The sequence below is a fragment of the Artemia franciscana genome, chromosome 7 (assembly GCF_032884065.1).
Source record: "Artemia franciscana chromosome 7, ASM3288406v1, whole genome shotgun sequence".
Classification (NCBI taxonomy): Eukaryota; Metazoa; Arthropoda; class Branchiopoda; order Anostraca; family Artemiidae; genus Artemia; species Artemia franciscana.
The window spans coordinates 28,183,354-28,208,206 of record NC_088869.1 but is presented as its reverse complement, the minus strand read 5'-3'; the positions used below and the strand labels follow the sequence as shown (position 1 = coordinate 28,208,206).

The 24,853-nt window shown below is 34.9% G+C and overlaps 2 protein-coding genes across 2 annotated transcripts in view; both read right to left on the bottom strand.

Moving 5' to 3' along the window:
- Window positions 1-587, bottom strand: part of LOC136029117 (platelet glycoprotein 4-like) — a 96,661-nt gene extending 96,074 nt beyond the window's left edge. The window contains exon 1 of the mRNA XM_065707194.1: window positions 565-587. The gene's annotated coding sequence lies outside the window, so the exon portion shown is untranslated. The remainder of the gene's footprint in view (window positions 1-564) is intronic.
- A 135-nt stretch (window positions 588-722) lies between these two features.
- LOC136029118 (uncharacterized) overlaps window positions 723-24,853 on the bottom strand; it is a 29,395-nt gene continuing 5,264 nt past the window's right edge. The window contains exons 3-6 of the mRNA XM_065707197.1: window positions 23,439-23,585; window positions 15,419-15,626; window positions 11,285-11,499; window positions 723-2,883 (exon numbers count right to left, since the gene is read on the bottom strand). Of these exons, the coding sequence (XP_065563269.1) occupies window positions 2,619-2,883; window positions 11,285-11,499; window positions 15,419-15,626; window positions 23,439-23,585 (835 nt within the window). The 3' untranslated portion in view covers window positions 723-2,618. The remainder of the gene's footprint in view (window positions 2,884-11,284; window positions 11,500-15,418; window positions 15,627-23,438; window positions 23,586-24,853) is intronic.

The window sequence follows — 24,853 nt, the reverse complement described above, 5'->3', positions numbered from 1 at the left end:
TAAACCTTACTCCTGTATAACTTAGATGGTACACTCTGATTAGTGTTTAGTGACATATTTCGAATCTTTAAGAAAGACCTTGGCATGTTTCCCCTAAGCTTTATTAACGAAATATCTTCGCTTTTGCTGGCAGTAATCCAAGTTTCCACATTTACCCCTTCCCATCCCCACAGTCTAGTCACCCACTACCCATCAACATGCTAAGTGGCTGCTCCAAGGCAAGGATCACTTGGCTCAAAGCTGAACCTGTGCCTCCAAGCTAAAATCTACGTTTTGACGAAGAAATAATAAACAACTTAAAAAAACAGGTAGAACAACTGCGACTTTTAACCTGGCATCTTGTGAAATTTCGCTTATATGCACGTTGTTAGAAGTAGGGTCACTCACAAGATTTACCAAAAAGATCTACCCTGTTCAGATGATGTTCTAGCAGAAGCAGACTAACCACAAGGAATATATCTCACCTTGTTTATCTGTTTACGCCGTGACCCCAATACTGAAGTCTTGTTTATCCATTTCCGTTACTATACACTGTCAACCTATATTAGCGCAAAAAAAAAATACCTGAGCAAGGTCCTAAAATCTTATACGGGCTTTTTGTTAGTCCTCCTGTGGGCACCCGTATGTACTAATAATTATTCAACAAAGTAGGTTTTTAACACAAGTCAGAGTTTGAAATATAGGAGGCATTTTAGTTACCAAGCAGGGTTTTAAGCTGGTTATTATTATTGACTAAATATCAGGAATCCTTAAAAAACGTATTTATCATACTGTTCTCCCCCCATTCCGAATTAAATGGGAAGCTTGACATTGTTCTATAGAAATTAATCTGTTTATGTTACAGAACTTTTACCTGATCAAGCTAAAAGTAAGATGAAGATAAACTTCTTTTCAGGACAGGCGAGAGCCATGACAATTCTGAAAGCTTTCTTATTTTCGAACTTTAAGTGGATGTTAATTGGTCGGTACGTTATTTATCTAGGGAATTGGAGTCAGAGTTGTCTTTTGTTTTCAGCAGGGATTGTAGATAAATCAAAGGAGTTTTTTCACCTAAACCCTGAATTAATTCCCCTGTTTTTCTTGTGGTGTAAGACAGATCAAGCAGAGTGAATACAGCAAAAATACAAAACATTTCACAATAAATCAGTTATTCTATCCCCCGAAATAGAAATAGCAAATTTTGGGACTTTCTTTAGGGTCGAGCTTAAGAAAAGCTGATTATAAAGATGGATTTTGTAAGTATATTTCATGTTGATTGTATTTGTAAGCCTACCTGCATAGGGGAGAACTATCTAGATGTTCTAACAATATTAATTGTTATCGTCTTATCATAAAACCCTTTTTACAGACATTCTTTCAACAGCTAAGTGAAAATATTTAAAAACGGCCGTTGAGCCAAAGAAAACGAGTAAAGCCGTGTCACAAAATGACACGAATCTGATACAAAACCCAAAGCGTATGACTTGGTAAGAAAACACAGCCCCTTTTGCTTTAATAAATGTTCAAAATCTCACAAAATACAATTTGAATCAGAAGTTTGATTGCTTAGGATTCCCACAGCTTTGGATTCAAACATCATGATTTAGCAATTCTTAGCGTGTTATATAAAAAGAAAAACAAAGTTTCTTTCAGAAAAAATCCACTGGGGAAATCCACCACTGCTATCATATTTGACGTAATACCTTGCATTATTTAACTTTTTCCAAGATCATACTGCTTTTCTATGATGAACAAATAAAAGTTCAAATGGGAATAAGTCAATTTATTAAACAGTGAAAACACATACAAAAGTCTGGATATTTTGACCACATGCACTTGTTTTATACCTGTATTAATTTTAGCTAATTTAAAGTATTACGTCGAAAGTACGTGGTATATATGCAGAGATGTGACCAATCAAGTATAACAATAAATTTAAAAACATTCCTTTTGCAATTAGAAGACGAAGAAGATCTTTGAACCTTCGTAAGAAAATCAACTTTCGTTTAGGTAATATTAAAGAAGAAAATTTAAAACCCAAGAGTTTGGATGAACTCAGGTATTGAACTCTCTCAAACGAACCTAGTGAAAGAAACCGGAAGTTATTAGTTTGTTCTCAATAAATATTTTAGTTTTGATTCTAATACTTTAGTTTTCCCACTGATGACGATCGCTGTATCTGTGATCAAAATATCCAGACTTTTGTATTTGTTTTCACTGTCTAATAAATGGACTTATCCCCATTTGAACGATTTATTTGTTTACCCTTCTATCATTTACTGTAAAGAAAATATTACTGGCAAAATTGTTTTGTGAGATGTCTTTACTATGGGCCACAAACATTAACTTCTATTCTTATAATATTACGGGATGGGAAACGGTAAGCCATTTTTGTTTTTTCTCATTAACTTTTCTCATTATATTTTTTTGCATTATTTTTTTTAGTATTTTGTTTTGACCCAGCTTGCAATGAGGAATAGTGCTTTGACGAGTCCACAAGATTTTCACGGGATAAAAACAACAAGACACGTTTTTTCTCATTTCGTCATACCGATATTACTAAAGACAAACTTTATGGGAACTACAATAACAAGCGCAGCTTCAAATAAAAATTGAACGTAACCTCGTCCATATTTTTATTAAGTAGATTTTCTTGCAAAAAGTGGTGGCTGTTGCCATACACGCGATAGCATATCATTCATTGCAGCGTTATACATCATCTGACGTTCTCTTTCAGCTAAGATTTTAGCTCGCTTACGTTCTTGATACGAATTAGAATCATTTGCTACTGCTAACTGAGACCATATGGGTGAAGTCCGCCTTAGTAGTCGAGTTCGCTCTTTTTTTTCTGCTTCAGCTCTCCTACGCTCAGCTGTCTGACGGCGATTCAGTTCTTCTTTTCGTCTGAAAGAAAAAATTACATGTCCAAAGCTATGTATAACTGAAGATGGGCAAATATAAATCTGATTTTTTTTCACATATCTATCAATAATTTCAAATATAATCTTCATCTGTATATTATACAGCAGATGAAATTAGACAGCTCATTGGCACAACTAGTCAAACAGTGTAGAGTGTCTATTCACTTCAAAAGAATCATAGCTGTGTACTCACTCCATGTAAAAATGAGCCAAGTGTTCACTTGATGAAAACAAGCTCGGTTCTGAATTTGATGAAAACAAGCTATATTCTGATTCGGTACAAAATTCAGATTTTACATGATTTCCTAAAAAAAAAGTGCACAAGTCCCAAATTTAGTATAAACAGCCTTTAATCCTCTATTACTGCTAACTTTTTACCAAAAAGGTAAAGAGGCATTAACTTCTTGAAATCTAAAATATTTCATGGTTTTCAATCAAACTGGAGGTAAAAACAAGCTGGCTTGTGTTCTGTCTAAAAACCTACTCCCAGTCCCCCTCCTATCGCAAACTGGATAGCAGGAAGATAGGCATAATATACCAGGTTCGAAACGCAATCTTGCCAAAATTCCATCTGTATGGTCAAGTGACCAAGTCGTCCAAAATTTTCTGACCCAAATATGCAGCGCCACAAACAGATGTGGTCAGTGGACCGGAAACAACTGCTGATTGTCCTCACAGTAAAAATAATATACAGTAGCGAAAATTCCTTTACTCTCAATTGAAAATTTTTGACACAGATCTAAAACCACACAAGCTTCATGGCCCGCCTTCGTGCACGTGTAATGACAAATATTTCCGTTGGAAGGCCAAGTAGTAACTGAACCTGTTGCTCTGACGTATACACTTCTGCTGACGTGTTGCTCTGGCGGTCGGTCAACTTTTATAATTGCGCGCTATGAAATGTGTGTCATATTTGGAAAATAATATGAAAAAAACTTCGTTTTCTTAAAGAGTTAAAGAGGCTGCGTCCCAAAGTCGAACCTTAAAACGTACAGGAATTAGGAGAGGCAGTTGGGGGGCTGCCGCCCCCCAAACGCCCCGCTTTTAAAGACTCTTTTGTACAGGTTTTTTGTTGTTAGGGGACTTCATTGTTACTAATTACTAGTTTCGGCGCAATGGTTCTCCTGTCCTCTTGTGCTTAATATTTTTCGAAGTTATTCCATTATTCATTCATTTCAATTTTTTGTTAATTAAAAGAGGGCCTTTCCGAAGCCAAGAGCGGGGGGTTAGGGGGGCGGCAGTCTCCCACAACAAAAAACCTGTACAAAAGAGTCTTTAAAAGCGGGGGGTTTGGGGGGTGGCAGCCCCCCTTCTGCCTCTCCTAATTCCTGTACGTTTTAAGGTTCGACTTTGGGACGCAGCCTCTTTAACTCTTTAAGAAAACGAAGTTTTTTCATATTATTTCTGTACGTTTTTCTACAATCCATGGTGGATGTAATTTAATAATTCCTGTACTCCTCGTACAGGAATTAGGAGAGGAAGTTGGGTGGCTGTCGCCCCCAACCCACCGCTTTTAAATCACTGTATAAAATAGAAAAAATAAATAGAATGACCGAAATGTTTCTTTTGCTCATAAGAAGCTAATATTCTGTTATCTCTCAAATGATAAGCAGTCCAGGTGTTATCAAAATTATACACTTTTATTTAGATCTTGTGAAAAAAAACCGCCCAATAAGGGACTTGAACCCTTGACTTTAGGATTTAAAGTCCCACGCTCTACCGACTGAGCTAAACACCTGCTTGTTTATAAATATAACTTTTTAATAATTTTTGAGAATTTCAAAAATTAACATGGGCTCTTATGGGAAAATGGGTTTTTCTAAGCTAGAAAATCGGGGGGTTAAGATTTTCCGACGAAACTTTCATGGGCACTTACTCGGAGAATTCCGCGTCGAATGAGTCTTCGTACACCCAGATCCGATGTCGGCTGTGACCTATGCTAAGTGGCTATGCGTGGTTTCTGGAAAACAGGGAAGGAGTTATCGGATCGAGCTGCTGGGCCCTAGGGGACCTTAACTTGTGAATTTCAGCCCGAGCGGACAACGTTAAAGTGGGGGCTGGGGTTGACGGGTCGAAACTTTCGGCCAGATTTTCCCCATGAAGGAAAAGTCGGAGGGGGATGAAATTTGGCAGGTTTCTTAGTTGGAGCTCGGGCTACGCAATACATCCCTCCTCATCCCTCTGCGACCACTGGAACCAAAGATCGCTTAACATTGTCGTGGTTCGCCTCTTTAAAGAGGCACGAGTGTGCCTCCTTGATATTTCACAACCGGTGAATACTTATACTGCGATTCTCCTATATTCCGACTGCATGTATGACCAACCATCGTTAAAAATTTCTCATTGCGCATGCATGAAGGAGGAGGCAAGGACAAATGTTTGACACATAATACGTCCCAAAACTTTTAACTTGAGGAGATAGGAATGTGCGTGACTATTGCCTCTATTGTGCACACCTGTTTGTTATGTAATATCTTAGAGGATTTTTTTAAAAAAATTTTCTTCAAGATGTTATCCTCTCATGGCGCTAATCAAGTTGAGATCCCCCTGATGTAAAAAATAAATAAATCAAGGTACCCCCTATGGACGTTACTCCAACCAAAAAAATAATCATAATACCCCTTACACCAATGTTTACTTATGAAGATGGCATTAGTTTTTTAGGCGGGGCATACACGAGACTATGTACACGAGAACATGTCCCGTTATGTAATCATGCATTGATCTTCACATGTATAACAAACAGTGGATTCCTCCCGTTACACTGTTTTTGTTTGTCCCCTTACTGGGTAATGGACCGGTTAACCCCTTTATTCCATCAGAGTGAAAAATTTGCGTCCAAATTTGAAAATTCATCAGTGTAGCTTTCGAAATTATTTTTTGAGAAGGATATTATCAGAGCCTAATTACAGGTAAGATTCTAGGTAAGGTCCCAAAGTATATTAAGGGTTGGGGGTAGTCCCCCTTCCCCTAAAAGAATATGCTGCGCATAATTAAATTGAAGCTGATATAATCCTCTATATAAAATTAACAAGTTAAATCTTAAACCCTCCCGCTATTGCATAGTTCCATCGGTGATATAATTGAATATAGAATCTCATTTTATTACAGAATAAGGTTTTACTGTCAATTTATTTTTCTATTTCAAAAGCCCTTCACTAATCGAAGCTTATTCTGACAGGTCGTTAAACTATTATCATCGTTCAGGCATAAGGTAGATTTCTAATTATGGTTAAGCAGATTTTTTTTAATTTGATTTCTTCTTTGTATTTAATGTTGTATTTTTTATTTCTCTGTAGTTCGTTTTTTATTGTGTTTGTGTGTGTTTCCATAATTTTTTGTGTTTATTTAATGTAAAATTCTACAGTCATTATGTTTCGTTTTTTGTTTGTTTTACATTTTTTGTATGTATTTCAGTGTTTTTACTCCACATTTTAATACTTTTATAGTGTTTTGTGGGTATGAAATAAGTTATTATTATTCTAAATAAAAAAAACAAGTTTTTTAAATGAAAGTAAGGAGCGACATTAAAACTTAAAACGAACAGAAATTACTCCGTATATGAAAAGGGCTTTTCCTTCTCAACGTCCCGCTCTTTACGCTAAAGTTTGACTCTTTTTCTTAACTCTACATTTTAAAACAGTAAAAAACTTTAGCGTAAAGAGCGGGGCGTTGAGAAGGAAAAGTCCCTTTCATATACGGAGTAATTTCTGTTCGTTTTAAGTTTTAATGTCGCTCCTTACTTTCATTTAAAAAACTTGTTTTTTTTTATTTAATTTCTGAACGTTTTTGAATTAATGCATGTTTTGATTTTGGCTCTCCGCAGAGAAATAATTAAAACGAAATTTGTATATTTATTTTTTTTTGCTAAATGGCTTTCTCATAATTTTGATCGAATGATTTGAGAAAAAAAGAGCGGAGGAGGAAGCCTAGTTGCCCTCCGATTTTCGGTTAATTAAAAAGGCAACTAGAACTTTTAATTTTTTACGAATCTTTTTATAAGTAAAAGATATACGTAACTTAAAAATTAGCTTACGTAAAGAACTTTTGTATTCTCATGTTTTTTTTTACATATATGAGGGGGTTCACCCCCTCGTCAGTACCTCGCTCTTTACACTAAAGCTTAAATTTTATCCCAATTCATTATGAATGACCCCTGAATCACAAAAGTCGCAGGATAAATAGTTGAAATTACTAAAAATACTTTAGCGTAAAGAGCGAGGTATTAGGAGGAGGTGTGCCCCTAATATGGGTAATAATTTCTGTTCGTTTTAAGTTTTAATGCTGCTGCTTACTTCCAGCGTGAAAAAAACTTTTTCATATTTATTTTTTAATTGTTTTTTTTTCAGTAATGCTAGTAAATCCGGCGCTCCCTTCATGGAAATTTTCTTCCCCCATGACAAATTCCTCGATGGAAAGTTCCCCCAGGGACTGTGGGGGAGTAAGTCGTCCCCAAAGACATAGTTATAAGGTTTTTCGACTACGCTGAATAAAATGTCTATCTCAGAATTTTGATCCGTTGACTTTGGGAAAATAATTAGCGTGGGAGGGGGCCTAGGTGCCCTCCAATTTTTTTTGTCACTTAAAAAGGACACTAGAACTTTTCATTTCCGTTAGAATGAGCCCTCTCGCAACATTCTAGGACACCTGGGTCGATACGATCACCCCTGGGAAAAAAAACAAACAAAAAAACAAAAAAACAAATAAACACATCCGTGATCTGCCTTCTGGCAAAAAATATAAAATTCCATATTTTTGTGGATAGGAAGTTGAAACTTCTACAGTAGGTTCTCTGATACGCTGAATCTAATGGTGTGATTTTCGTTAAGATTCTATGACTTTTAGGGGGTGTTTCCCGCTATTTTCTATAATACTGCAAATTTTCTCAGGCTCGTAACTTTTGATGGGTATAATTAAACTTGATCAAACTTATACATTTAAAATCAGCATTAAAATGTGATTCTTTTGATGTAGCTATTGGTACCAAAATTCCATTTTTTAGAGTTTTGGTTACTATTGAGCCGGGTCGCTCCTTATTTACAGTTCGTTAACACGAACTGTTTGATTAATTATAGCTAATTCTATCTGTATTAATGAATAAAGGTGAATTTAGAGTAGATTATTTTGAAAGGGGAATTGTAGGATAAGCCATCAGAAAGGTAATTTGTACTGATCTTGGCAAAGGAACGATTTTTTAAAAGAAAAAAGATGCTTATTTTCGAAAAAATTAAGAAACGTTTGTTAAATTGATTTTATTTTTAGCGATGATTCCTTGTGGAAAATGATACAAGAGTCTTTAAGAATAATATTGAATCATAGAGTGAGCCTCCCCATCCCGTATATAGCGTAAGCAAGAGGGGATATGCACTCATGCTTGCTGTCATATTAGTACCACATTTTTGGCTATGCGTTGACAAATAGAGATGAATTTAACGGGGGACATGTTGAAACTAGGGTCAAGTTATTTGGAAAACTTACAAAATTACTTTTATTACAGGAAAACCCAGCCAGGAGGTGCTTTCTCCCCCTAAAAAAGCAAGGGTATCCAATGAATATGCAAAGGTAATCTTGGAAAGTGAAAATATTGAGCCTTCAAAACCAGGTAACAGCATACAAAACGGCGAGAATGTGGGTCACTTCTGTGCCCCTCCAGCCCACTGGGCACCATACCTGGCAACAAATATGAACAAATGGTCAGACCTTTGTGAAGTTATTTGAGAATCATAGATAACAGAACGTTATTTTGCGAAAAGCTCGACGGCGTACTTTGTGTTTTAGCGGTAACTTAACGTTTTACACATGGCGGAATGCTGAAATATTACGATATCGGAAGATCCTAAGTTCAGTGCCTCTCTGAGAGTGGGGGGTTGAGGGCATTTCGCAAAAGACAAAAAGACAAAGACAAAGGTAAATTTCAGGCAAAAGACAAAGTAAATTTCACTGATCGCATCCATATCATAATTCAACACCACCACCACCACAACCAAAACAGGAAGTAGAAGATTTGGCATTGTCTAAAGTCTTAGCAAGTATTGCAGACTTATTACTTCAATCGTGTCGTGAGTAATGTAAAAGACTTTGAACTAATTTCACTGAAAGTGAAAATGCACAAATTGATCGCAAACAGAATGAGGTTAGAATCCATGGGAAGACCTACAGTCTAATTGATTTGACATCGTATTTGATTGCAAATCGTGAAAGACTTGCATCAATTGACAGTCATTTGTGTAAATACTTAAACCCGACAAACTTTCCAAAAAGTCTTATTGCCAATAAACATTATTAAATCGAATAAAGAAATATAGTTAACTGTCAAAAGATACTTTTAAATCATTTTCGGAAAATACTAGCACACCAAGTGGTGATGATGATTCGTTATTAAAAAGTAGCAAGCGAAGGCGTCTTCATATCATTGTATCACCTGTTAGTATGCAAAAGGATAGTGGATACTTCAATACGTATTTGCGTTCAAATGGCTCGAGTTTTGAAATGCGTTTATGAGAATTTAGGTGAAGCGGGTAGTTTAAGCTCCCCCATAGCACTTGGTCGAGTCACTTGGCTTCAAAAGAGGCTAGTGATGTAGTATCTACAGAATGAACCAAGTTACTCTCTTCATCAAAGTAATAGAGCTCAAGGTAGTCATTATCACAAAAATACGGCCTTTTTTCCATTCCATATGTTACAAGCAGATTTTTTTTTACTCTATATGAGGTTTAAAAGCATCAGAATAGTCCGTACAGGTGTATTTTTAGTCGCTATGCATATTCCATTCCATTGCTGTCAAAGAGAGGTGATGAGGTTGCTAAGCTCTTTAATCCATCTTATGAACAAGATTGTTATAGGAAAATTCAAACAGATCATGGTAGTGAATTATTAATCAACATGTAAAAAAGGATTTATTGAAATATAATACAATGTTCTATATAGTCATAGGGCTCAAATTCAGATATCGTGCCGTAACAGATGTTGATTTTGCCGATGATTTGGCCATTCTGGCGGACCCCATGCAGCAGGTGCTGGGAGCACTCTGAATTCTACGAGAAGATGCTGCCAAAGGAGGACTGTATATAAGCTGTAAATAAACTGTAACAAAACTAAAATTATGGCTATAGACCCGTCTTCTCCTATTGTTAACTCTCCAGTTAGCCTGGACAGCAACAGTGGCATCGAAGTTGTTCAACACTTCACCTACCTGCTCTCCATAATTTCTTCCAATGGCTCGCTTTTTCCCGAGCGGCAAGCGAGACTATCAAAAGCGTCTTCTGTTATTGACAGACTGAATCGTCAGTCTGTCTGAACATCAGTCGGATCTTCAACGCTCTTGTCGGTTTTGTCATGTTTTACAGAGCTGACAAATGGAAAGCATCAGCTGCAGCTCTCAGGAAAATCAACGTATTTCATGTCGAGAGTCTGAGGAGGATCGAGGGCATGCGATGGTTTGACCTCGCCAACATTAAGAAGCTTCTGCAGCTCATAAATCATTCTCGGTTTTCGACTCAAGCAGCCGAGCGAACCTTTCGATGGTTCGGGCACCTGCTTCAAATGCCACCACATCTACCTGCCAAGACGATCTACGACTTCAACCCTATCAAAGCCGGTTGAAAGCGACCTCTCGACCAACCAAAGAAACGTTGGTCTGACAGCCTGTCCGAGTTCTTGACGATGGCAAAAATCAGACAAGGCGAAAAACTAATACTCGCTATTGACTGAAGTCGATGAAGGAGGCAGAGGTCACTCTCTACACCAGCCAGTGCCTGGCAGGAGACTTAAGTCAAGTAAGTCAAGTACGAATTTGTAATCGTAAGACATTTGTAAAACATTGTATAATAGAAATCAAGAATTTATATGAATCTCTTATTTATTTGAATTGTTTTTTCTCTGCTTCTTGTTCATTCTTATTCTTTTTAAAGCTTTTGGTGACCAACTTGTTGTTTTTCTTAATTTCCTGAGCTTTAACTTATTAAAAGTTGACTGCTAGTACTGTTTTCTGTAAAACACAAAGGATGCATATTCTTTTCGAAAGTTTGAAGGGGTGAGTAGTCCAGCTCTTATCCATGGTAATTTCTGTCCGTTTTAAGTTTGACTTGATTAGTCGTTTTGATTTTTGCCGGTTTTAAACCGGACTTACTCCTTTTTAGTGATTTATGTTCCTTTTAAGATTGACTCGTTATGTGTCTCATTTTTCACTCGTTACTTATTTTTCAGGATAATTCTTTATTTTTTTTTAGAATCATGCTTTTCAAAAGTGGGTTCTTAATTAGTCAAGAAGAGGAGGGAAATAAATATTTCCAAGCTAAGAAAAGAATAATGCAGATTATGCTGATTTTATCTCAGTCCTTGCTTTTGAATTAATGAAAAAGAGACATTAACAGAAAGCTACCTGCCTTGTAGATTGACGACGCAAAACTGAAGCGACGTTGTCACCAGTGAAGTCAACCAGTTTTGGTGGCTCTATAGCCTTTTTATGATTCCTCGATTTGGCTGCACTTTTAAAACTTTGTTTCTCCTGTTTGTCTTGTCTTGCAGCTGACCTGGATCTCCTCTTGAATATCTCATTTTCACTCACCTCGACATCCATACTTGATATTCTTGCTTTTGCCTAAAAACGAATGTTTTTGGAGCAGGTTATTTGTTCTGCTTAAATGTCAAAAAAAGAGTTAGGTAACTACGTAATCAGTGTAGTGGAAATAGCGTTCTGGTACTTAGAAGGCTTAGGGGCGTTAGCCCCTCTCCTTTTTGTGGTAATTTTGTTCGTTTTAATTTTGGATTGATTGTTTATTGTAATTTCTGTTTGTTTTGATTTTCATTGATTTATTGATAGTACTTTATGTTTATTTTACAATGCGAATGTCTATTTTAGTCCATTTCTGCTCGTCATAGGTTGAATATTTCTTTGAGAAACATGTTTTTTTAATATTTTTTTTTTAATTTACCCCGTTTAAGGACGAACGAAAATTAATTTTTAAAATACTGCCCAAAAAAAATTCCTTTGAAAAATTAAGAGCGATCATAAAACCTGAAAAGCAGCTGGAATTAAAGCGAATAATCAAGTCAGGTTTAAAACCAAGACAGATTACCATATATAAAACTGACACTACTGCTTCCTTAAACTCTCTGAAGGCTAGTGTGGTTTCCGGAAAACATAATGTTTTTTAATTTTTCATCGTTGAAAAGAAAAATAGCAACGATGAAATTTGTAATATCTAATACTATGGATATCTTTGTGATATCACGGATATCTAGTACTATGCGTAGTAATAAATAAATAAATAAATAAATAAATGATCTTTATTCTTTCCCTTTATCACGATGCAATAACATGGGTATTGTCAAACAAAAAAGAGAAAAACGCAAAAAGACACAACATAACCTCATCACTGAAAAGATAAATAGCAACGATGAAATTTGTGATGAGCTTATAGGTGCAACCATGTGAAAAATTCGTGTATGGCAACGAAAAAAAATAACTACCATGTCAAGATAAAAACATGTTCAATTATTTTTTGCATTGTATTCAAAAATTTCAATTTTTTACAATATTATTGCTAACATATACTCTTGTAGGTGCGACTATTTCAATAATAATACTACATTAAATTAACCTGCAAAGTTTCTGGTATTCTTGGAGATATCCCTCCCCCTCCACCAGTAAAACATGACGTAAGAACAGAAATTTTTAGGGTTCGATGGGCATTTGACCGATATCATTATTTGATCATTGGGTAACATAATTTTTTTCTATGTGGCTGCCACTGAGGTATTATGTGACTGACAACGACACTACAAAGTTTATTATATGTTTTTGATCGATATTAGTCTTGAACTAGAAGGATAAACACTTCCATCTTTTTTTTAAGTGAATATTAAATATTTCAAGAAAGTGTGTACAAATAATAGAGTTATTGTAGGATTGAATGCTGACAAAGACAAATATTTGAACTATGAAACAAGTAGCAGTGGTAACACAATTGAAAATGTATGCTTGAATTGTCATGACAGTGAGAGATTAAATCTCTTTGGAATATCGAAAAAATTCCACTTTCTAGATGGTGGATATGCAAGAAAAACATTTCCGGAGGTAATAGCACCTAAAGAGAATGCAAACATAAAAATGATAGTTGATGACGAAGGCCAGCTTCTTGCTTTCTGTTCTTGTAACATGTTACCTGTTGATAAATCCTATCGCCATGATTTGGGTATTAGCATTCAACAGAAGGTACAAAGAGGACACGCGTACTGCCGCACCAATATCATAAGCCGTTTCTTGTCTACTTGTCGAAATTCCTACCTATTGATATATAATATGGTGGTAGACAATAAAACCACAAGTAAAATAAAAATGGTATTAGCAGAGAATATCACCAAAAAATTAAAGACAATTCTATGCCAAGCAAAGCGCATATGACAATATTAGTACTATTGATTGTGTACAAACATATAATGTCAATGAACCCAATAATACCAATGATAAAGCACAAATTCAGCCTGTAGGTGACACAGCACTAAAAATTATGAATGACCCAAATTGATTATTCTAGCGAGTTTTTCTATGGTTATTCTACTGAGTACAAACTAAGAGAAGCCAGTAGCTACACTTTCAAGAGAGAACACGATGAATTATTTTATGGAACCGATTCAAAATGTCCATGGTTGTTCAATGATATTAATAATGGGTAGTATTCTAAGCAATATTATTTAAATAAAAATATTCATTTGAATTTAAGAGTTACATTTTTTTTTCAAGACAATTTTTTCAAGACAATAGAACAGAATTTTCTATTTTGGATTCCATACATTTTTTTAACATTATTTTAAGAAACAGATTCAATGGGAATTTTTCCGAATACAGAAGAGTACAAATTGGACTAAATTTTTTTCCAAGAGCCAGAGACACGAGAACCGAATTTTTGAGGTTTGTTTTTCCTAAGTTAGTGACAGGTGAACAGAAATTTTCCTAAGTCGGAAATATGCAAACCAGAGTTTTTCCTTTTAAAACTTGAAGAAACACGCAAACAGATTATTATGGTTTTTTTCTAAAGTTAAATGCAGATAAATGAATTTTTCAGGTTTTTTTTCAAAGTCAGAGACAGGTGAAAGACATTTTTCCGAAGTCAGAAACATGTGAGCTTGATTTTTTCAAAAATTTGAAAAGCACGAACACAATTTCTTCAGAACATTCAAAAGTTAAATACATGTGAATGGGATCCTCAAAACCTTGATACACATTAACTAGATTTGTCAACAGTTGCATAAACATGAATGAGAATTTTGTTGTCAGAAACTTGTTAACCAGATTCTTTTTTTAGTTAGAAGCATATGAATTAACGTTTTTCTAAAGTCAGAGGCAGATGAACGGTAATGTTATCAGAAGTTGGACAAATAAACTGAACTTTTATGGCTTTTACCAATGCCAATGTTCATGTTTTGGTTTTTACCAAAACAAAAGTCAGAAATATGCGAATTGGAATCATTTTTTCAAGAGTCAGAGACGCTTGAACAGGGATTTTTTAAGAATTAGAGACAGATGAACTGGATTTACAAACGTCAGACACACATAAAGAGGATGACGACTTATTTTGACTATCTTCCTTTCTTAGAGTTAGACATATGAACTGCGAATTAATCAAGATTCGCACCGTTATCAAGATGTATCAAGACGTGTCATGTGTCATGATACGCCTTCAAGACGTCATCAAGACGTGTCGTTTCATGTGAAATTAAATGGATGGCACCAATAGGAATACGACCGAATGGAATATTTGAAAATCCTATTATTCACACTTATGTCTCTCTGGCTTTGAAAAAAAAAACCTTAAGTAGCAAGACTTCACAAGATTCTTTTAGTTTTTTTCCCCGCTCTATATATTTTAAATTAAATCTCACACTGCTGATTACAAACGAACCAACACAATAAAAATAATCTGTTCAGCTTTAACAAAAGAAAAAGAAATAATGACCAGCATACATATACCACTTTCATTTTTCATTATAATATTTATTTATAATGTATTTATTTATACAAAATTCATTTATTTATAATTTAAATATAATATATAATATTTAATTTACTAGTATTATAATACTAGTAAATTATAAACTCACAGGAGTATACAAATTATGTATCCGCTAGAATATGCAAATTAGGAGCATCCTCTTTATTAACAGAAAATTTAGCTTCTAGGGCGAGGGGGCGGTTGTGACTGGGTCTGGTTGCTAAGTATACCAGTTATGCAAATTATTTACTCAATGGCCGCAGATACACAATACTTCTTTCATTCTCTATCAAGACAAAATTTGCTTTTATTTTCTACGCAATCTAGTAACAGCAAGCTGCCATTAACGCAACTCTACTTCTGCATGAAATGCATTTTGTTTTTTTGGGGGGAGGGGACGGTTTGTGGATATGCCTCGAAATGATAATAAACTTCGAAAATTGAGAGCTCTTTCCTTTGCCCTGCTGTCCTCTTCTCCCTAGCGTAACACGATAAATCATCTCTGCTTTAGAAAAAAATACTTACTTTGTCCCGTCGCAAGTCATGTAGTGATGAATAAGGTGCTTCTAAGCGAGTGGGCTTATTCAATTCTCGCAATTTACTACTGGGTTGAATTTCATCTTTACACATATAAGAGCCTTGGGTGGGATTCTTGCCTTGTTGACGATAAGAAGTAAAAATCATCGGCAAATCAAAGTCATGAAATCTGGGTGAAACTACTTCTAATTTTGACCTTGAAAATAAAACATTTGTATATGTACGTATATGTGTATATGCAAAATTTTGTGTACTTTATTCTTTACACCGAAAAATATACTAAACTAAACGGGTATTTTGTCAAAGCTGAGATCAGAAGTAATGCTTTAGCGTTGTCCATAGTAAAGGCACCCTTCTTATAAGTTAAAAGTGATGGAAGGGCAACTAGCCCCCAACCCTTGCCTTCGTTTATCTAAGTGCATCCAAGCAAAGTTTTTGAGATAGCCATTGTATTCAAAATAGTCCAAGAGTCAAATAACTGTAACTTGGAGATTGACGAAGCCCCTACAGCCCCCCGGGCAAGGGATTTATGTTATACAAGTTGCCCATCGCAAAGGTTTTTATGGAAGAGGTGGACGTAAAACTTCGGAGAACAAATTTGACTTGAAGCTGAAAGTTCAAATTTTCTTTTTAACAATCAAAACTTATCAGAGGGCAACTATTCCCCCCTCTCTTTCTTTCCCAAATGCTTCCAACTAGAATTTTGAGATAGTCTTTTTATTAGAAATATTCCAAAGATTAAATAACCATGATTCAAGATTTGATAACCTCGCCCAGCTCTTGGGGCAAGGGCTTCAAGTTATGCTAGTTGACCATTGCTAGCATATATGGTTTTTGATGGAAGGGGTAGTCGTATATAGTTTGGAGGGAGCTCCGTCGATTGGAAATCAAATATTTCTAGGACCTTTTTAAGAGTCAAAAGTTATTGGAAGGTGCCCAGTCCCCCTTTTGGCATTGCCCCAAATGCATCCAAAATTTTTTTAAATAATCATTTTGTTCAAAATACTCAAAAAGCCAAATAACTATTGCTTAGGGGGTTGACAAATCCCCCATATTCCTCGGGGAAAGGACTTATGCAAGTTGCCCATTGTTAACATATATTAGCGTTTCTGAGGAATGGGATGGTCGTATAGACTTTGTAGGAGGCTTATTCGATTGAAAATCGGAACTTCTAGTTCTTTTTTAAGAGTCCAAGGTGATCAGGGGGCACCCCCCCTAATACATAATCTTTTACCTGATGAAAATTACCAAAATTTTGAGATAGCAATCTTTTAAATAGTCCAAAGGCCATTGTGGGGTTGAACCACTCCCCAACTCCTGGGGTAACGACTGTTAGTTAAGCAAGTTCCTTATTGCTGACATACAAAGTTCTTATGGAAGGGGTGGCCGTATAAAATTTGATTGGAAATCAGGTTTAGTGCCCTTGTTAAAAATGAAATGTGAGCCAAGGGTAACAAGCCCCCCTCACACCCTTTCTTCCCTAAATGCATCAGATCAAAGTTTTGTGACAGGCATTATGTTCAAAATAGTTCGAAGGTCAAATACCCTCACCAAATAACTCTGGGGTTGACCCCCCCCCCGTCTCGGGGCAAAGGCAATAAATTATGCAATTTCCCTGTTGTTAACATGTGAGGACTATTTTGGAGGAGAGGGCATGTTTGATCCTGGATCTCCAAACAGACGTAGGATATTAAGGTGAAACAAGAAGGAAATGTTGAGAGGTATGTCGAAGACATTCAAGGCACTCTGTGCATGCTTGTTGTGAAAGGGGAATATCAGCAATATCTTAACAATGACTGAAGGTATTAAGCTGAAAATTTCAATATATGTTGAGAAGATTTTGAAGAAAGATTTTAGGGTAAAGAGCCCCCTCCCCCTCTCATTGCTCTTTTTAAGTGTCCCCTTCGCTCAAAACTGAGCACAATTTTGTAATTGTAATTTTCTTCAAACTAGTCAAAAGGTCCAAAAGCTATACTTCCTTGAATGACATGTCCCAATATCCCCGGGGGAAGGATTTAAATTATGCAATTTACCCACTGTTTACATGTAGGACTTGTCATTAAGAAAAGGAAAATATTTAATTTTGTGTGTATCTGGAAATACTAGGGGCATTAAGCTAAAGCCTTTTAGAATCTTGAGCGGTATGTTATACTATATAAAAAGGCACTATGCGCATCTAGTTCATCAAAGAGGAAGATCTGTAATATTTTAAGAATGACTGAGTATTGAGTTGACACTTTCAGGATGTGTTGGAGGGATACTGAAATGTGGTTGTTGGGCCAGCAGCTCCTCCCATGTATTTTTAGTTGCAATATGTAAAAAAATATTTGCTGAAAATTTTGAAATAGACATCGTGTTCCAAATAGTCAAAAACGCCAATAATTATGACTCTGTGAATGACATCCCCCCTAAAGCTTTGGAGAGGAATGCTCCAAACAATGCTCCTACAATGCTTCCGCTGGGGGAAGCATTGTGTGTGTAAAGTTGCCCAATGTTTATATACAAAGCTGGTTACTGGGGAGAGGTGGCATGATTGATCGTGAGTCTCAAAAAGGCTAACAATATTAAGATTAAATTTTAAGAAAATTTCGAGATGGATCAAACAGTTCGTGGTACTCCTAAAATGGTACTCGTGGTACTCCGGTCGCTCCTAAAAAATGGAATTTTGATACCAATAGTTACATAAAAAAAAATCGCATTTTTAATGCTGATTTTAAATATATAAGTTTCATCAAGAACAGTTATACTTATCAAAAGTTACAAGCCTGAGAAAATTTGCCTCATTTTAGAAAATAGGGGGAAACACCCCCTAAAAGTCATACAATCTTAACGAAAATCACACCATCAGATTCAGCATATTAGGGAACCTTATTGTAAAAGTTTCAAGCTCATATCTACAAAAATGTGGAATTTCGTATTTTTTGCCAGAAGACAGATCACGGATGCGTGTTTATTTGGTTTTTTTTTCAGGGGTGATCGTATCGACAGAGAGTCCTAGAATGTCGCGAGAGGGCTCATCCTAACGGAAATTAAAAGTTCTAGTACCCTTTTTAAGTGACTAAGAAAATTGGAGGGCACCTAGGCCCCCTTCCACGCTCATTTTTTCCCAAAAGTCACCAGATCAAAATTATGAGATAGCCATTTTATTCACCTTAGTCTAAAAACCTAATAAATATGTCTTTAGGGACGACTTACTCCCCCACAGTCCCCGTGGGAGAGGCTACAAGTTACAAACTTTGACCTGTGTTTACACATAGTAATGGTTACTGGGAAGTGTATTTTTTTGGTTTAGAGGGAGATTTGAGGGGGGTTACGTGGGAGGATATTTCCATGGAGAAACTTCTCATGGGGAAGAGAATTTCAATGAAGGGGGCTCAGGATTTTCTAGCGTTATTTCAAAAAACAATTTAAAAAATACATGTCAAGTTTTTTTCAACTGAAAGTAAGGAGCAGCATTAAAACTCAAAACGAACAAAAATTATTACGCATATGAGGGGTTTGCCTCCTCTTTATACCTCACTCTATACGCTAAACTATTTTTAGTAATTTCAACTATTTTTTCTACGGCCTTTGTGATTCAGAGGTCATTCTTAAGGAATTGGGACAAAATTTGAACTTTAGTGTAAAGAGCGAGGTATCGACGAGGGTTGAACCCCCTCATATACGCAATAAAAACATACGAGTATAGAAATTCGTTACGTAAGCTAATTCGTAAGTTACGTAGATTTTTTACCAATGAAAACGTTTGAAAAAAATTAAAAGTTCTAGTTGCTTATTTAAGTAATCGAAAAATTGGAGGGCAACTAGGCCTCCTCCCTTGCTCCTTTTTCTCAAAATCCAACGATTAATTGCAATTAATTAATATGCAAATTTCGTTTTAATTATTTATGTGCGGAGAGCCTAGATCAAAACATGCATTAATTCAAAAACGTCCATAAATTAAATAAAAAAGACAAGTTTTTTTAAATGAAAGTAAGGAGCAGCGTTAAAACTTAAAACCAACAGAAATTACTCCGTATATGAAAGGGCCTTTTCCTCCTCAACGCCTCGCTCTTTAGGCTAAACTTTGACTATTTCTCTTAACTCTATTTTTAAAACAGTAAAAAACTGAAATCCAAACCGAACAAAAACTAAATAAAAAATCATAAAAGCAAACAAACACAATAGATGGTTCGATTCAAACTTAAAACGAACAAAAATCACTAGAAACAAGAGTTTGGCTACTGCATCCTTCCATAACTGTAAAAATCTAAAGCCTACTCCGCCATGTGCGCTTTATTGAAAACGAATTATATTATAAACGTTTTCTTTTGTACTTATTACAGCACTGAAAATAAAAAATAATCACATTGAAACAAAATCTTGAACTTATGACCTTTCAGCAATTAATTACATTATAAATCAAATATTCAGTTTAATTTTATTAGTTCCTTTCAAGGCCTGTTCAAGCCACGTTCAGTTTTCAATAAAATGCCTCAATTTGAAATTAGAGACCTCTGAAGATTGAAAGTTTAACCATGAGGAGGCAGAGTTTGAAAGGGCACGAATAAATTTGTGCTTGTAACAGATTTAGATGAAGTATCAAAAAGACTGACAATCAGATCGTGGTAATGAACCCTAAGTCAAAAACAAAATGTAGCTATAATAATCTTGTTAGTTGGATTTATTTCATTTATGTCTTTTTTTTGCTACAGCCGTCGCAAAATCACATAGAGATGTTTCGTGACTGGATTAAAAGGTATTGCCTCATTCAAATTCGTCTTAACAAACCTTTGTTAAGTGCCATATGGTACTTCTTGTTGCCATTTCTGGAGAGGAATGATTGGGAAGTATAACTAGGGTACTATTGAAATCTCCATTGCTGAAACTCCTCTTAAAGCTTACAATTCTCCCTGTGTATACCCCCTTTCCCGCAGCCCATAGTAAGTGAGAACTAAAAAAACGCTCTTTTAAAAAAACATCTAATAAATAAAATACTATTTATTTTTTATCTGTTATGGAACTAATTAATTTCTTATATTCAAGTTAAGAAATATACTGATAATTAGATACACTCCTGACTCTTTATTCAGGGACAAATTTGTACATATGTTGTGAAAAAAATTAATGAATCTAAGGAATAAAACCCATATAATGCCGTTCAGAAAAAAACAACATTTTAACTTCTTTAGTTTAGCCACCTAAGTTAAACAAAGACCTGTTAGTAAGGTTTATTGTGTATGTTCTAAAAATTAATTTAAAAAAATTACGGTAGTAAAGACCGAAGTTCAAACATAAAGCGAAAACTAGTAATTCGCTGATTACAAAGATATATCTTCAAAATTAGCTAAATTAAACTGACTTGGATGCTTTCCATTATTTTTAGAGTTTGAATACTCAATCTTTAGTAAAAACTGAGCTTGAGTATGGTTTTAGGCAATTAAAATTGTATCACAAAAACTAGCAATATCATCACCGTGAAAGACTATCGAGACACCAGTGAAACACCGGAGAAAGATCCTTATAAATCAGTCATCCATTTTCTGTAGGCTACTCATGGAATTTTCTGCTCCTAAGGATATATATCTTGTTTCTTAGGGTTGATTTTGTGTCTTCAGTAAAGCGCTAGTTTTTAAAAATCAGAAGATATTGGAAAATATTTGAGTCGATCTATTTGAGCTATTTTTATAGATATGGCTTGCGCAGTCTGTGAATCAGTAACGTTTATTCGCTTCAAGTTTCAATTTCGCTCTTTATTTTCCGTAAGAGTTTTTTTTTTTAATCAATAGACCGCGTAAGAACACTAATCCATTTGTGTTGATTTTCGCATAATCGCGCAATGATTCATTATAGAAGAAATATGTTTAACTTCACCAGTTCGTCAAAAGAAATTATGTAATTTTTATTTCCTTGTATATGTTGGACTTAAACCAAGTTAATTGCCTATGCATGACTTACTCAAACAAAAATGTACTTTGGGTTAATTATACACAACTATCAAGAACGTTAAAGACACACTTACAAAAAAATCATAGGTAATAAGCATGCAGGATCTGATAATTAAACACGTCTGCCAATCTGATTGAACTTAATGGAGGGTCGATGTTTTCTATAAGGCAAAAACCTACCTCAAACTGAAAAAACGCAACCGAAGTCTTTATTTCTTCCTTTTAGCTAGAAAAGCTTCAATTTCAGTTTGAAACGGTTGCATTTTGAGAAGGCAAAAGATCTTGAATTTCTTCCAAAATGGATAAGCTAGCATAGGCCTAGGCTGTAGGCTCAAGGAAAGACGAGAGAGGGTCATTCACTTTTAGCTTATGCTAAAAGCTAATTACCTAATTGCGTTGCGTAATGTCTGACAAGTCTAACACTTACAACATAAGATAATTTGAGACATTTCTGATATATTTTTTAATATTTTTCAATTATTTCTAATTAAAATTCTAGTTTGGTTCTAACTAAAGTCTTGCTTGCTCAGTAAAAGGGTTGAAATAGATTATTGCTGTAAAAGGAAATATTCCATGGGCGTCTTTGGCCAACAATGTTAATTCCTTTTTTGACAAATCATTAATAAAGTTTGTCAATGCAAACAAAACCCTGTTTTGTTCGTTTCCAATTTCTTTTTGTGAGATAGGTTTTATTCTAACACTAATTTTTCTTTATATTGAGGCTCAAAATAGATTGTTGTTATAGATGAAAATAGTCTGTAGGCTTAGTTAGCCCCAATTCAGAGGGGAATATCAAGAGAATTTAAGGGAATTTATCTTTAAAATCTTGGGGAAAAACTAGTCAGTTTTTATTGAAAAAGCAAATTTTTATTGAAAAAGCAATAAAAATTATCATCAATTTTTATTGAAAAAGCAATTTCTCTCTAAGTTTCAAACAGTTTCTAGCTATATCTCCTTACCTTTTGATCTATTTTGTAAAAAATAACTTCTACCAAATTTAATTGAATGTTAGTATTACCAACTTTTCCAACAGTTTGTGGCTATGAACTATAAGTAAGGGATGAGTCGGGCTAATAGTAACCAAAACTCTAAAAAAGGGAATTGCGATAAAAATCAATTCTTAAAAAATGGCTTTGTATGCTAGTTACAAATATATAAAATTCACTCAGGCTAAGTTACGCATCGAAAGCTACGAGACTGTGGAATTTGCCTAATTTTTGAAAGAGAATCTGGAAAAGAGTATATCGTTTGATTCAGTGTATCAGAAAACCCTACTCTTCAATTTCAAGATCCAATCTACAAAAATATGGAAATTTGCACATATTTTTTTCCCCATGGAGAAGGATATCGGTTGCGAGTTTGTTCTTTTTTTTTCGGAATTGAGTATATGGAACCCATTCTTTTTGAAGGCCTGGAGCAGAATCATTCGAACAGAAATCAGAAGTTCTAGTGCCCCTTTTATGTGACCAAAGAGATTGTGGCGCGAGAAAGTGGTGTTTTTTGGCATTTTGAGGTACTGAACTTTAATTTCGCCTCAAAGAGGACCAAGTTGTTATCGACTAACATTCTGAGATGGCAAATTACTTTAAAAGTATTAAAAAAAAATGTAGATGGATTTTACCAATTGAAGAGAAAGTATTATCACACGGTGGTGCATTCGTTCCTAAAGTATAACGTCGTTCATACAAAATACGTTAATTTGGGCATTTAATTTAATGCTTGATTTAACTAAGTTGATTGGCTTAGTTTTTCATGAAACAATGTTAAGTTATGTACAATTGTGCTCAAGTTTGACTTTTTTCCTAATTCCTTATGAACGACTGCTGAAACAAAACCGGAATAAAAAGCTTTTCACAACACTTAAGAATTTCAGTGTCCAGAGCTAGGTTGAGAAGGGTTTGGCTCCCATCATATATAGAATAATTTCTGTTCATTTTAAGTTTTAATATTACTCTTTACTTTAGTTAAACCATCTTTTTTTTACTCAATTTCATAAGAATTTGATAAAGCACGGTATCTTGTTAAAGCACGGTATGGCGATCACAAAATTATTTGCAGGAGCCCAGAAATGAAGACCTTACCTTTTTTCCTTTACTGTGCTCTGACTCCCATTTAAGGATGGAATGTTATGAAATGATCGGTTTAGGAAAAAATCGCTCAATTCCGGACTGCTCTTACAAAGCCTTCTCGCAGCAGCTGCCGCAGTCCATCTTCCGTACTGGATTGAGCTACAACAAAATATCATATTACAAATGACCACAGTGTTATCCAAATGAACCTATCACTAGCTACAAGAAACAACAGAAAGAATAGATGGCGTGTAGAAGCACAATTGGCCACAAAACTTATAGGCCTGGACGTATTCAACCTATTTCTTACCTAAAATGTAATTTCTTCTAGTCTTTATGCAACGTTATTCTCACCAATTAAACTTGCCTGTCTGAATAATACAAACAAAGACAAAAACAGGAAATTACTAATATTCCAATACCTGTTATTTTCCGGGGTGCAATCTCTCTTAAGCTTTCCCTTCTTATTGCTGTCAGAGCAAACACTGTGTCAACTTAAATTTTTTTTCGCCAGAATAAAACATGGTTACATAGAGAAAATTTCCCTCGGGAAATGGCTAATGGTTGTACTTGTAGGAGGTAGTATAAGTGTTCAAGCTATTTTCCATCTAAAATTAAATTTTTCTAGCCTTTATGCAACGTTTTTTTCGCCAATTAAAAAGCCATGCATATAAATAATACAAATAAAGAAATTCAATATATAGCTAACATCCTAATACTTATTATTTTAAGGGTCTACAATCTCTCTTATGCATTCACTTCGTCCGGTTTTCAGTGCCAAATTGAACACTGTGCTTACTTGAATGTTTTTTTCGGCTGAAAAAAAAAAACAACAACAAGCAAAAAAAAAAGGTGGCACAAGGAAAAAAAACTCTTCAGGAAGAGGTGAGGGATTGTATTTGAAGAATTATAGGGTCATTAACGAAAACTCCTAAATAATTATAATTATAATTAAATAGCTAAATATGTGTTATAGATAATTTAAAATGTATGAGATGGATCTTCGCAAAAAGTATAGGTTATAAGCATTGAAAAGATAACAACCGAAATTCCTAACAAAACAATAAAGTGAAATAAGAATTGCACAAAAAAGACAATTGTAAGTTAGCTGTATAGTCAGTTTATGTTTTCAAAATGCCTTTTGTTGGTATTTTCATTGAAAAAAAAGCTATTTTTATGTATTTTTATAAAAAAAAAAATCGAAAAAACAAATTTCCTGCTTCTAGTTTGAAAATCATAAATTGCATCCCTTCGACCTACATTTTCGTGTTTTTGCCAACCCCTTATTGTAAACATACACCCAAATTGCTTTTTTCAGACGTCTTTTCAGATGTTTTTAAAGAAACTAATAACTGGAGAGTGAATTATCAGCTAATTCTCATTTAACAACTAAACGTATGGTATTGCTAATAAAATGTTTGAAATAA